This window comes from Pipistrellus kuhlii, unplaced genomic scaffold, assembly GCF_014108245.1.
Source record: "Pipistrellus kuhlii isolate mPipKuh1 unplaced genomic scaffold, mPipKuh1.p scaffold_m20_p_6, whole genome shotgun sequence".
NCBI classification, from domain to species: Eukaryota; Metazoa; Chordata; class Mammalia; order Chiroptera; family Vespertilionidae; genus Pipistrellus; species Pipistrellus kuhlii.
This window is the reverse complement of record NW_023425562.1, coordinates 65546752-65561847: the sequence shown is the minus strand read 5'-3', so window position 1 is coordinate 65561847 and position 15096 is coordinate 65546752. Positions and strand designations below refer to the sequence as shown.

The 15096-nt window shown below is 37.6% G+C and overlaps 1 protein-coding gene across 1 annotated transcript in view; it reads left to right on the top strand.

Annotated features, from left to right (window-relative positions):
• Positions 1–15096, top strand: part of SEL1L2 (SEL1L2 adaptor subunit of ERAD E3 ligase) — an 80039-nt gene that overhangs the window by 18000 nt on the left and 46943 nt on the right. The window contains exons 3-4 of the mRNA XM_036419927.2: positions 2386–2554; positions 10986–11088. Of these exons, the coding sequence (XP_036275820.2) occupies positions 2386–2554; positions 10986–11088 (272 nt within the window). The remainder of the gene's footprint in view (positions 1–2385; positions 2555–10985; positions 11089–15096) is intronic.

The window sequence follows — 15096 nt, the reverse complement described above, 5'->3', positions numbered from 1 at the left end:
CCATGTTGAAGTCAGCATACTCTCTATTTACTTAGATCCCTGAGTGACAGCTGCCACTAAGTTGAGCACCTGTTATTGATTTTGAGCCATTATACATTGTGGGTTTATTTGTTAACATGCAATATTTGGCACATACTTATTTTTCTCTATAGTCTAACTGGTTTTATTTGTTTATTTACTTACTAGAGTCCCGATGCATGAAATTTGTGCAAGAGTAGGCCTTCCTTCCCCTGGTTGCCACCACCAACTTCCTTCTGGCACCTGGGACTCAGGCTTTCCTCGTGGCTCCAGCTTTGTCTGGAAGGACATTCAGACTAATTAGCATATTATACTTTTATTATCATAGACTTTAATAAACTTATTGGAGTGACATTGGTTAATAGGATCATATAGGTTTCAAGTATACATTTCTATGATATAAGATATATATATGGCTGAAACCTGTTTGGCTCAGTGGGTAGAGCATCGGCCTGCGGACTGAAAGGTCCCGGGTTCAATTCCAGTCAAGGGCATGTACCTTGGTTTTGGGCACATCGGGGATGTGCAAGAGGCAGCTGATCAATGATTCTCTCTCATCGATGTTTCTAACTCTCTATCCCTCTCTCTTCCTCTATGTAAAATATCAATTATATATATATATATATTAAAAGATAAATACATATGGCACATATTTATACTTACTAAAAAATTTTTGCTTATATGCAATTCACACTTAACTACACATCTTGTATTTTTATTTGCTAAGTCTGGCCACCCCACACTCAGAGCCCTTACATATCCAAACAGAAACTTGTACCTGAAATGTTTGCAGAAGCATTAGTCATAACAGCCAAAATGTAGAAATGTTTCAAATGTTCATCAGCAGACTAACAAAGTATAGTATATCTATATAAGGAATGTTATTTGGCCATAAAAAATAATGAAATGCTAATGCATGCAACAGCATGGATCAACCTTAAAAGTATTATGCTAAGTGAAAGAAGTCAGTTACCAAAACCCACATAGTATAGTAATTCTAGGATAGGGGAATTTATAGAGATGGAACATTGATTAGTGGTTGCTTGGGACTGAGAGTATTGGGAAAATAGGGAGGGTAATAGCTAAAGGATGCATGGTTTCTTCTTGAGGTGAAAAAAATGTTCTGAAAATGACTGTGATGATGGTTACACATATCTGTGAATATTCTAAAAGCCATTCAATTGTTCATTTAAACATACAGTTAGCCTATATAATATGCTAAGTATCTGTTAGTCCAGTTTTCTGTTCAACCAATCAAACGTAATGTGCTAATGATATGCTAAGGCTGCTTAACTGCTCGCTATAATGTGCACCAACCACCAGGTGTAGACACTGCGACCAGTAGGTTCGTTTGCTGCTGGGGTCCGGCTGGTCAGGACTGAGCAAGATGAGTCAGATATGCCCTGGAGCCCTTTTGTGGTCCCTCCCCAGATGGCCAGCCTCCCATGCCCCTCCCTGGCCCTGATTGTGCACCAGTGGGGTCCCTCGTCCTGGCCTGTGACCTCTTGCAATCTAGAGCCCCTCAGGGGATGTCAAAGAGCCGGTTTCAGCCTATTCCCACAGGCCTGGGTGAGGGACCTCACTGGTACACGAAGTCCTTACTAATTGTTCCTGCTTGTTCTAGCTTCTGGGTCATTGCTCTGTCTTTGCTACAACATGGGAAGGTGTTAAGCAGTCTAAAGAGTGACCTTGGAAAGAGGGAGTTTAAATTGTGGAAAGAACTTTGGAAAAACATTTTTATTTTAGTCAGTCACAGGATTTTCTTACTCTCTATCGTAAGTTTGTTGTAATGTGAAGGCAGTATCAACATTTTCATATTTTTTAAGTGTACACAATTGATATTACCATGACAACTTACCAGTAGAAAAGTAAAATTGGTTAAATTCTCTGACTATTCTGTTTATAACATTTAGGTTTTAATGCTTGGTTCTGCAGTTCAGATGACAAAACAATAGATTTAAAGGTTTTTATTTATAAAAGATATGAATTTTTTTCCTAGCTGGGTGACTTGGTTGACTTGAGTGTCGTCCTGTATATCAAAAGGTTGCAGGTTTGATTCCTAGTCGGGCACATACTTAACTTACAGGTTCAATCCCTAGTCAGGGCGCGTATTGGAGGCAACCAATTAATGTTTTTCTCTCACATTGATGTTTCTCTCTCTATTGCTTTCTTTCCCTTTCTCTCTCTTTAAAATTAATTTTAAAAATATCTGTGGGTGAGGATTTTAAAAATGACATGAATTTTTAAAGTGAACTAAGTAGTCATTAGAGTGATTGCATTAAACTACTATTTTTCCCACGAATAGATGAATTTTTTACTATCCTGTTTTGTTGTTAAAAACATGAGCAAAAATATTTTTCTTTGTAGATATCAGTGAACAAAATCAAACAATTTTTATCATATATATTGGAACGAAGAAAATTGGTCAAAGTAATCAATAAAAGAGAAAATCTTTTGGAAAAAAAGAAGAATCAACATAAATTAAGAATAAAAGGAATTCGAAATAAAGGTATCTCGAAAAGAAATAAAAATTATTGTAAGTTAAATTGCCTTTCACGTGTAAAATAACTTTATGTACGTAATCTAAAATTGAATTTTAGAAATACTTTTTAAAAATACTTAGGTTATAGTAATAAATATTTATATATACAAAAGCCTTAAATTTGGCAGTTTCTGACCTTCATTTTAGATTCAGAATTTGTATAGATGAAAATAAGTAAGGTTGATAAATAGAACTCTTGGGAGGAGGGAATAAAAAAAATTGTGCAGATAAATCATTTATTAGCTATTCTGCTAATTGAAATCCTCATATTTTGAAGAAAATAAAAATTGATGTAATACTCTTATTTTCCCTAGTCTATCTTATTTTTCCTAGTTTATTTCCCTGGTAAAGACATGCCTGATTAATGCATCAGTTTCTCTGGATGCAAGAGTGATCTAGATAATATAAACAAAGCCTGCATAGATTCTGTCTATATGAGTTACCTAGTGCTCAATCATAAAATTTAAGAGTCATTTTCAACATTTTATTTAGTCTGATGCATGAAAGCTTTCTCTTTTTGAACATATGTATGAAGATCTATTTTATTAGCATCTCATTTAAGAGTTCTGACAGAAAAAAAGTAAGATCAATTTTAATGGCATTATAAAATATTATATATACATTTATTTAATCTATTTTAAATCTAAGTGATATGCATTGAAACATTTCACCTGACCATTTCTTTTTTATTTCAAAACATGGCCTGCCTTTTATTTAGCATAGATCCACTGATTGGCATTTGTAGTATAAACCTCACTCAAACTGAAACATTTGTAATTTCCCATCTCAGGTATTTAATAAAGTGAAGCACTAAAAACATTTATGGAGCAATCTGTGGGTAGAATACTGACATATATTTGCAGACTTTCCCCTTACTCATTCTATATGCTTCACCTACAATTAAATTGGGTAATTTTTAGTGGCCTTCCTCATGCTCTTCCTGTCTTCCATCCTTCCTGCTGGTGCCTTTCAGCCCAACCTAACCAGAAGCTGGAGGAGAAGGGAGTTCATTGATCTAGTCCATGTGGGTTTGTGTGCCAGGGAACAGAGTAGAGAAGAGTTTATCTAGACAGGCAATCAGAAGACATCCAATACACCAGGTATTCCAGACAAAGAAATTAGATGGCATGAACTAAAAGGATGGACTTTCAGTAATATGGAGTAGTATTATAGTTATTAAAAGTAAAATTTCAGGATATTAGAATTAATTACAAAACTTTAGAAGTCATTTAATCTAATGTCATCTTTTATCAGGTATTTCTGGCAGGTGACAACCAGCTCCTACTTAAATATTTGTGACTAAGCTCACTACATCATACAAAGCAGCTTATGACATTACTAGAGGCCCAGTGCATGAAATTGTGCACAGGGGAGGGCGGTTCCCTCAGCCCAGCCTGCACCCTCTCCAATCCAGGACCCTCAGGGGATGTCTGACTTCCGGTTTAGGCTCAATCCTGAGGATCAGGCCTAAACCGGCAGTCAGACATTTCTCTCACAATCTGGGACCATTGGCTCCTAATTGCTCACCTGCTTGCCTGATCACCCCTAACTGCTTCCCCTGCTGGCCTGGTCACCCCCAACGGTCCCCACTGCTGACCTGGTCACCCCATGCAGCCTGCTGCTCAGTCATATGTTTGTCCCTCACTAACCCCCTGCTGGCCTGGTCACCCCACACAGCCTGTTCCATTTTCCATTTGGTTGTTTTGGTTACAACAGTCTCTTTCTTATGTTCTTAACTTAGATTAAGCCAAAATCACTTGCCAACAGTGATCTTAAGTAGTAGTCTATGTTGGTATTAAACTTTGCCATTTGGAGCCAGACCTAATCATCCTGTTATTGATTGTTCCATGCAGAGTATAGTGGAGCTGTTAGCTCTACCTCCCTGACTACTGTGGCTCATGCATATTGTTTCTAAGATCCTGTTAGTTGTTCTTGGTACCACTATCAGTGATGACATATAATGAACTTACAGCAAGTTGAAATATTTTATCACCTAAAGTACTAGACCAGTGTATCAGTCAGGTCTCAACCAGAAAAAAGGAATCAATAGGAGATATATGTTAAAGGATTTATCACAAGACATTGGCCTGCATAATTGTGGGAGGCTGGCTGTCAACAAGGGCAGGCTGGATCTCCCAGTCCAGCAGCTGAAGCCACTGTTTACAGGTTACATTTTTCCCTCTCAGGGAAACCCCAGCTCCCATTTAACTAATTAAGCCTCTCATCTGATTAATTCAATCTAGCCCAGATTATCTAGGATAATCTCACAAACTTAAAATCACCTGCTTACAGGTTTTAATAAAATCTATAAAATACCCTCCCAGCAATAACTACTGATTTATTTAATAATTGGGGACTGTAGCCTAGGTAAGTAGACACATAAAATTAATTATTACAAACAGATATCTTCCAATTCTTATATGTTCATTTAAATATCGATATTTGAATCTAAGCCTAAAATCTTAGATTTATGTACATTAAATTTTATTGTGTTCATTTTATATTATTATTCTAACGAACTCATCAGCTATTCTTTTCTATTTTCTATCATTCAAAATGTTGACAAGCATGCTTTCCAATCTTTTGCTCAAGTTCTTGTTAAAGAAGTTAGCAAGACAGGGTCAACATTAGAGCCTAAAACTTTTAATAATCCACCATAAATTTTTAAAATTATAGTTACCCATTGATCAACCAGATACAAATCTACATGTAATGGAGATTGAAAAAATAAAATTTTATTAACCTGAAAACCTTGTAAAGTGATCACTGTACTTGTTATGGAAGTTGGCTTAATATGCATTTATGGATAGAAGGTAGGCAAACACCCTTTTCTGATGCCCCACCTCTAATCCACACAGAAGCCTTGTGTCAGCTATTTCCAAGTATTCAAGGGTGAAAAGAAATTGCACTGTAGAGCCAAAAAGATAAACCTTATTTATTTTTGTAAGAGTAAGAATAAAAGAGAATAGAAGAGAAATATGGAGAAATTAAGGTGTCAGAAAGATGGTTATTATGTCAAATTAAGAAACCAATAAAACATCAAAGTTGGAGAACTCAACTGAGGTTTTCAACTCATTGATAATCGTTAGAGTTGTTTTTGTTAGTGGAATTAATGATCTCATTTTGTTTTATAAAATCTTTGGTAAAAATCAACCTTCCTCATAAATGCGTTGTAAGAGTGAATATTTTGGGGGGGAAATTAGAAGTACTGATGAGTTATCTGTGGGTGTATATGGGACAACCTAGGAAATGTACCTATGGAATCAAGTTAAAGTAAAGGAAGCCATGGAGAAGTATCCTTCCCTAAAGGGCGGGTTTGAAGTTCACAGATTGTGGAGTGAAAAGGAATATGGGCTACACATGGTTGTCAGACTGGCTAAAATTGTACTAAATTCTATTCTCATTCAACATTTTGTACAAAGGATATCATGAAAGATGGGATATGAGTATTCTGTATAAATGTTATTCTCTGACTTGCTAGTCCTTCAGAAGTAAGAAATGAGATTTTATTTAAAATTTTTATAAAAAAAAACATTCCTTATTCTTAGTGATCACATCATCTTAATTGAAGGCTCAAAAACCATGTATAATAATCTGTTCTGAAAATTAAAGTGATTTTCCTCGCCTATATTTCTCAGTGGGTTGGAGCATCATCTCATACACCTAAAGTTTGGAGTTTGATTTCTGATCAGGACATACACCAAAAGGATGTGCATTCCATCCCCTGTCAGGGCGCTTATGGGAGGCAACTGATCAATGTTACTGCTTCTCTGTATCTCTCTCTCTATTCAATAAAAATATCCTTGGGTGAGAATTTAAAAAAAGAAATTAAAGAGATTAACATATGCCATTTCTGGAATCCTATCTAATAAAAGAGTAATATGCAAACCAATATACCCACAAGCTACTCCCACCAGTCAATCAGGAGCAAGTATGCAAATAAACCCAACCAAGATGGATGTGGCCACAGAGACAGCAGGAGGCTTGGGTTTCTCTGGCAATGGAAGAAGCTAAGCTTTCTGCCTGCCCTGGTCTGCCTTAGTCTCCACTCAAGGCTACAAAGTTTCAATTATAGAAAATAAATAAATCCCAGGTACCAGGACCTCCACTTGGGTTGCCAGGGGGCGTGGCCAGCCTGCAAACCACCACAGGCCCCTTACCCAGGCCACCCATGCCCCAAGGGATCCCCCCCCCCCCGATCCAGGACACCCTTGAGGACAAACCAGCTGCCCCCCACCCATGCACCAGGCCTCTATCTTATCTAATCCTCCTATCTAATAAAAGAATAATATGCAAATTTACCATCATTCCAACACATAAGATGGCTGCCCCCATGTGGACATAAGATGGCTATCACAAGATGGCTAGCAGAAGAGGACAGTTGGGAGGGACTAAGTCTGTAAGGGAGGGCAGTTGGGGGTGATTAAGACTGCAGGGGAGGACAGTTAGGGGTGACCAGGCCAGCAAGGGAAAGAAGTTGGGGCCAATGGGCCTACAAGAAAGGGCAGTTGGGAGAGACCCAGGTCTGCAAGGGAGAGCAGTTGGGGGGGACCAGGCCTGCAAGGGAGGGCAGTTAGGGATGACTAGGCCTGCAGGAGAGGGCAGTTAGGGGCAAACAGGTTGGTAGGGGAGCAGTTAGGCATCAATTAGGCTGGCAGGCGAGTGGTTAGTGGGTGATCAGACTGGCAGGCAGAAGCAGTTAGGGGCAATCAGGAAAGCAGGCAGACGAGTAGTTGGGAGCCAGCAGTCCTGGATTGGGAGAGAGCAGTAGAACATCCTTCAAGGGGTTCCAGATTGGAGAGGGTGCTGGCTGGGCTGAGGAACACCGCCTCCCATGCATGAATACTAGTCCACTGGGCCTCTGGTTTTAATATATTTCTCCATATCTTGAAAATAGAGTAACTACTTATCCATTTTCCGTTCTCTGCCACTTGTAGCTTTACCTAGAATTTCTCAAATATAACCAATAGCATTTTTTACTCCCATTACCTCAAGGCAAGTTTGCTGAATTAAACTGAGTTAAATTATTTCTATATAGAGCTAGGATATAAACTCAGGTCTTCTTACTCCAAGTCTACCATTCACAATAATATACAACAATATAGGTACTATATAAAAATAACAAAGCCTTACATTTTTAGAAAGTACATTTGAATAGTTTTACAGTTGGACATAATGCTTTTATATCCATTACATTTTTTAAATGGCATGTTCATTTCACTCAGCTAATTCTTCTTTCTGTATCAGAATTGAGTCTAAAAGAGTAATTATCTTTATTACATTGATAGCAAGACAAATCAATAATTAATCATGCAGTGGGAACAATGGAGCCTGTTTCTGCAGGCCACTGGAATGCTGCCTTCTATATTCTTCAATGCATTTCTCCTGACAAGATCCTTCATGGCATTTCTTGGATTTAATCATTATTAATTTTGGAAATCAGATCACTAAAGTGTTCTTGATTTGGGGAAGAGCTGTTCTGGAATTTTGTGTTAAGCCAGTCTTAGCATTCTTTTTCTTGTTTCTGTGGCCTATGACCAGCTAGGCTAAATTTATCACTTGTTTTTTCACTTTCTGGACTTTTGGAATTTACGTGGAGGATATTGTGAAGTGCCACTCAGATCCTCTCTTCAATGAGGGACTTGCCGCAGTTGCTGGAAGTGCTGTATGCAGATAGCCTTCAAGCAGTCATTACTTTCAGGGACTGTCTCAGGTGCAGAATACTGCATAGCCAAGGTTATGTCTCCTCCCTGGGGCAGCTCACTTTCTATGACTAGTCAATTAAGGAGCATAAAGACTGGGCCATATCAGCCTAACTTGGGATGAGTTAGAAAGGCCATTTAAACTTCAGAGCACCCTGTGGGGTCAGGGAAGCATTTAATGGGCCTGCATTATAGGTTCTCCTTCTGCCCAATCCATCTTCTTCTCCAAGTGTAGTTCCCATGGGCACTTCTTTATAACACTATGAACTCTTAGTCTGCTTATCAGGAAACCCAATCTACATGCCATTTCCTATTACCGTACTAAAAGTTTTTATTTAAATCAACAGAAGTTGTATGTAAATGAGTTGTTTTTAAAAGAAAATTACTAAAGTTATCCCATTCTAGCAAAATGCACTACTACTCATTATAAACAAGATTTGCTTCTTCTCATTATAAACAAGAAGAATTGGTATTAATTCCACAAGAACAAGTGATGGAAGTTAAGGAATAGACTTGATTAGGGAAATTTACAGTTGAAGGGTCAACATGAGAAGGCATAGGTTCCCTGTTCTCCCTCATCCCTCAGAGAGCTGAGAGAGGTCCAGGGATTTCTGCACACATGGAAAATCTACCTGCTACACTGCCTACTTAGAGTACAATCATAAAAAAAAGTAGCCTTCTCAGAGGTGAGCTACTGGGGCATCTAACTGCCTGGGAAAGTCAGATGTCTAGCACCTGGAGACCTTAAGGGTCCAGGGGAAATTGCAATCCCTCCTATATTCTCTTAGAATGTAGCTACTGATCTGACAGAAAGTTGATTTTGGGTGCATTCTTCCCCATGGGGAAAAGGGGAAGTTTTCCATGTTATATGAAGTTGGTATCTGTATTAGTTTTCCATAACAAAATACCAGAGGCAAGGTGGTTTAAATAGCAGAAGTTTGTTTTCTCACAGTTCTGGAGGCAAAAGTCTATGATCAGCAAGGTTAGTTTCATCCTATAGCTTCTCCCCTTGGCTTAAAGATGGCTATCTCAGAGGACTTCAGACTCGTGAAAATTCTTTACATCGAGTTCAGGATGTTCTCAAATGATTTCCCAAATTTGGGAATCATTAAACTGTAAAAAATAAATTAAAGTATTGTGAAGATAACTTTCTCTGATAATTGAGCTCTCTTATAGTAAATAAAAATTGTATTTCAGTATATTTGGAAAGCACAAAAAAGAGTTAGTAATGTAAAAGTAAAAGCCATGGATGGAAAGCTTTAGTAGTAGTCATTTCTCTTTTGTATATGCATGGCAGAGTTAATCTTTTATTCTTCTTCTTTGAAAGCATGTTAATAGGAACATTGCTAATCTAAACACACATTAGTAGGTTTTTTGTTTTGCTTTGTGTTGTCTTTTTGTTATTGTTGTTGTTGTTGTTATTGTTGTTTAAGGGTGTTTTTTTTATTATTATTGATTAAGGTATTACATATGTGTCCTTAGGATTTTCCCCATTATCTTTCCTCCTTAATTATGAATATGGATAATATATAACTCAAACCAGCAATTTAGATGCTAAAATGTCTGGTATTACTAAATTGATTGGATAACTTGAAACATTAAAAATAATTATGAATTAGTTTTAAATTTAGACATTAGTTTAAAATGTTTACATTTTAAAAAGAAAGTGAACAATTCTGATAGCTTATCAAGGAGAAGAAAAACAAGAGGCACTTAAGTCTTTGTGGTCTTGTTAATGAAGCATCAAATCCCAGAATGCCTTCCTTTAAAATGGCTTCAGAAGGGGTTCATATAATTAGTTTCACTGATTGCTTTAATGGACTTTAAGATGCACTGTGAATGTGTGTGAGTGTGTGTGTGTGTGTGTGTGTGTGTGTGTGTGTGTGTGTGTTGCGGTGTGGTGAAGAACTCTAAAGCTAGCCAGCTTTTCCTATCTGTAAACTGGTGATAATGTTTTGAAAATTGTGAGGTGTTATATACATTTGAGAAATATCATGATTGTAGCAGGTTAAATTCTGTTTCTTTATTTTCATTAAATCCTATTAAAGTTACTCTATATCCCCATCCCACAAAGCAAGTTATTATTGATACTCTTTCTTTGTGTCTTCCCTAATGTCCTAAAGGTGGCACACTTACTCGGCCCTCTTTTATTTCTGATGCTCATCCCCAACAGTTCTCAGATAGTCTAGAAAGATCTCAGAAAGATTCTAGGAGAGGAGTGGAGAGCCTTGGGCAAAGCTAAATTTTTACCTCCAATCTTAGGTGTACAGCAGTCATCTTGGAGATACCCATTACCTATGTCCTCCCTTATGTCCTCTTGGGATCTTATGGCTCTGAGGTTTATGGTCCACGCTTAATTAAGGGAGCCTGATGTCTAAGAGCCGGCCTCTAGATATACCAGGCAAACCCTTTTCTTGGAGACCTTGCTTCCTGCCTTCTGCTTTGGGACTTTGTATCCCCTTTCAGACTTGGAACATCTTTTTCCCTTTTACTATCAAAAGCATCTTTGTGTCTCCTCCATCTTCCAGACCCTTTCACAAAAGGCAGAACAAATGTACTTTTATAAGCAGTTTCTACCTTCTGACCAAATGTAAGGTGATTTTCTTGAAATACAGAGATTAAAAAATAAGGAGATGAAAGTCAAGCTAATATGCCAGCACATTGTTTTTAGAATATAAAACACAAAACTAATGTTACTTTTTCTTGTTTTTTTTCATATATAGTAAAAAAGCAATCAAAGAAAAATTTCACAGCTGAAGGTGAACAACTGTTTAAGATGGGCATCAAGATTCTCCAGCAGTCTAAGGGCCAAAGACAAAAAGCACAGTAAGTCTTCATCCAGTGACATAAGCCAAGTTAAATTTCCAGGTTGAGAAAAACAACAATTTAAAATCTAGTTTCAATGTTATTAAAATGTCATTGAAATAACAAATAAAGACATTTGTCCATAAGTTTTTATTATTAATAGGATCAAATCATGTTTAAGGAATCCCACATATTATCAGCATAAATAAATAGAACCATATGTGAAATTGTGGTTCTATACTTTAAGTGAAATGCATGTAAAAATATGACAATATTTTTACCTGCATTTCACTTAAAGTATAGAACCACAATTCTTGACTTTTTATTAGATACTAGAGGCCTGGTACACAAATTCATTCACTAGTGGGGTCCCTCAGCCTGGCCTGCAGGATTGGGCCAAATCCGGCTCTCTGACATCTCCCAAGGGGTCCCAGATTGTGGGAAGGCACAGGCCAGGCCAAGGGACTCCACCAGTGCATGATTGGGACCAAGGAAGGATGCAGGAGGTTGGCCAGCCCTGGAAGGACTGTGGGAGGGCTCCAGGGTGTGTTTGGCCTGTCTCACTCAGTCCTGATCAACCAGACCCCGGCAGCAAGCTAATCTAGTGGTCAGAGCATCTGCCTCCTGGTGTCAGTGCATGTCACCTCGAGCAGGTGAGCATCCTTAGCATATCATTAGCATATTATGTTTTGATTGGTTGAATGATCAACTGGATGATTGGACACTTAGCATATTAGGCTTTTATTATATAGGATTCCAAATAAAATTAAATGTGCTGTTTAAATTAGTGTAGTTGTTTTAGAATGCTTTATTCTCCTATGTATTCATTCAGTACTTTCTGGTTTTAAAATACTTTCATGTATATGATTCCATTTTATCCCCAGACTTATGAGTTAAGAAGAGCATCATTCTTCCACATGAAAAAGTTAAGAACAGAATTGAGGATGTTAAACTGAGGTGATCACAAATACACAGCTGTGAAATGACTAAGCTGTGCATGTCTATTTTTTCACTTGTTTACTTTGTCTTCAAGAGAATTAGAAACATCTCCTCCTCTAAGTAGAGGGCACAACATGAGGTCACCCTTCAAGTCTATAGTTAAAGCTTTTGGAGCAAATCCTAGTTCTTCCATTTACTGGCTATGTGATCCCAGCCAAGTTACTCAGCCTCCTGTTGCCCTGAAAAATACAGTCAAGCTCTTAGAACAATGCCTGACACATAGTAACCAGGAATATGATAGGCATTTTTATTTTTATCTCTAATCCTCTAACCAATAAATGGAAGGTATGAGATAAAAGAAAGCAAGTGTATTGTACCAATAGTAGAAAGAATAGGCTCGGAACTCCCAACAAGGAAACATCTCTTGTTTTCTCACAAATTAAGCATACTTAATTAGCCCTGAGGAAGCATCCCAGAGCTGTATTAGCCAACCTGAGACAGGGCAACAGCAGAATTTTTCTTGAAACTCAAAGTGATATGAGTGTAAGAGTATAAAAGTTGAGGGGGATTCTCAACTATGAACCTGATTATAACAGCACCAGCAACTTCCATCTATACCAGTAAGCACCTATTCTGTGTTAATTAAAGTTATTGGCATTTATGTGTAATATTAGTCATTGCTTACTATTATATTGATAGACATAGACTTTTATCCTCAATTTACAGAGGATGAAATGGAAGGTCAAAAGGATTCTGTAATTCTTTCAAAGTCAAAAAGAAAGACGTAAGGGAGTTGGTCTTCTCATTCACTCATTCAGCCTCTTTGTTTATATGAGAGGCAAATGGTTAAACAAGTCAGTGCTGTTAGAATTAGAGATGTTAAGCAAGCATGTCAGGGAAATAGAAATTTGTCTGAAGGAGTCAAGAAGCCTCTGTGACAGCCAGGGTTAGCTGCCATTAAGAATTATTCCACATCAACAAAGAAGGTTGGGAACTATGCTGCTGCCTCACACCAAGTTTCTGATGTGTTCTAGAGATGCATTTAGCCTTCCCCTCTCCCTGCACCCAACTTAGCATTTAATACAGATACCTAATTGAACTTCCCTTTTGCCCCTGCTGCCCAATTTCTCCTCTTGGGGATTGTACCCCAGATCTTAATCCTATTTAATTTACCAACAACTTTCTCCAGCCCTAGGTCCTACTTCTACTATTCCTTATATCATCTTGGACCTTCCTGATTGATATACACCTCTCTCTCTCGAAATCAAAGACACATAGAAAGATTGGTTTTGCAACCCATTGCTGCACCCAGGAACAGTGAATGATATACTTCTGGATCCGCAGTCCAAGGTTTCTCTGCCTGGATCCAGGTCAATGCCCTTCTGTTCTGAGCATCCCAGCAGGCTATGCAGTTACAGCAGTAAGCCATGTGACAGAAGATCTTTAGGGAGTTTGTATCCTGATGTCAAATCTATCTCTGGATGCCAGACATGTGCATTCATTGACCTTTGAGACCTTCTAGCTTACTTGCTTTCTGTTTCTCAGGTCTCAGCTTGCTCTGACAATTTCTTGCTTAACCTCCTGGTTTCTTCTTCTTCTTCTTCTTTTTTTTTCTCCCCCCCTCTGGAGTCTACTCTCTGTTTTGCCATCCAGGACCCTAATGCCTACCTGGATATCACTAGCCCATCTTTTTTTGTCTAGTCATTCTAGCCCAGCCTTTTACCAAGAGCAGGCTATCTTAGCATCAGCCTGGAGAGATGGTACTTAAAGCTGAGTCTCCTGATCCTTCTAAACTGGTAGCAGTGGCAGATATGTGTGCTTGTCCCAGCATTTGAGTCAAGGTCACAGGTAAAGGTTAATGCTTCCATGTCTTACTACTACCATAAAGGAAGTTATAATAGTGAAAATCAATCCCAAAAGTACTCTCTGTCTCTGACACAAGTTTTGACCCTGCAAGTCTCTCTATCACTGCTGTCATACAGATTCGCTACACAGTTCTGTTACTGCTGTACAGAACATGGCTTCTGACCCCTCAGAAAATTCAATGTGAAGCAATTCTATGGCATTTATACTTGCAATCACTAAGCTTTCCCATCATTTACCCACTAATTACAGAAGAAAGTTACAATGCCATAAAACTTTAGAACCTATGCAAAAGTGATGATGATGATGATGGTGATGATGATGATAGCTAAATTTATTGAGTACTTACTCAGTACCAGGTGCTATATCAATTACTTCCTATAGATTATTTCATTGAATCTTCCCAGCAACCCTATGTAATAGATTTTATTATTATCCCTATTCCATAGGTGAGGGAGCCTAAGGGAATTAAATAACTTGCGCAAATATCTGAACTAATTGAGCCAGGATTTGAACTGAGGCAGTCAGAATCTAAAGCCCTTATAATCATTAAGTTTTGTTTTTCCATATAGTCCTGGCTTTGATCTGATAAGAATATGTTGTGTGTTAAAAAAAAACAAAAAAAAAAAAAACCATTTCAGAATATTAAGGGACTGTTGTTCTCATGATGGTAAATTCCTAGAAGTGACAGTTTATTTTCAATTTATTTTTAATATATTGTTATGTATTCCAAAGATTACTTTATAAAACAAATATTCATAGTGAACTTGGAATTCACTATTTTAGGACAAGTGTCTCAATTTTTTATTTTACTTGGTATAGAAGCTTGGTATATATAATATATTTTATGTATTTCTCCTTTTTATCCTTTTTTTCTTTTTTTTCTATTTTATTTATTTTTTTAAAGAGAGGAAGGGAGAAGGATAGAAAGTTAGAAACATCGATGAGAGAGAAACATTGATCAGCTGCCTCCTGCATACCACCTATTGGGGATTTGCCCACAACCAAGGTAAATGCCCTTGACTGGAATTGAACTTGGGACCCTTGAGTCCACAGGACGATGCTCTATCCACTGAGCCAAATCGGGTTTTTTGCTGTATTTCTCCTTTTTATCAGCTTCCCTATTTGTCATATATATTGAAATTATAATCTTAGACTAATCTAAGAATAAGATAATTTACTAGTCTAGAAATGTAATGGACTTTACCTAAACCATATTGTCAATAG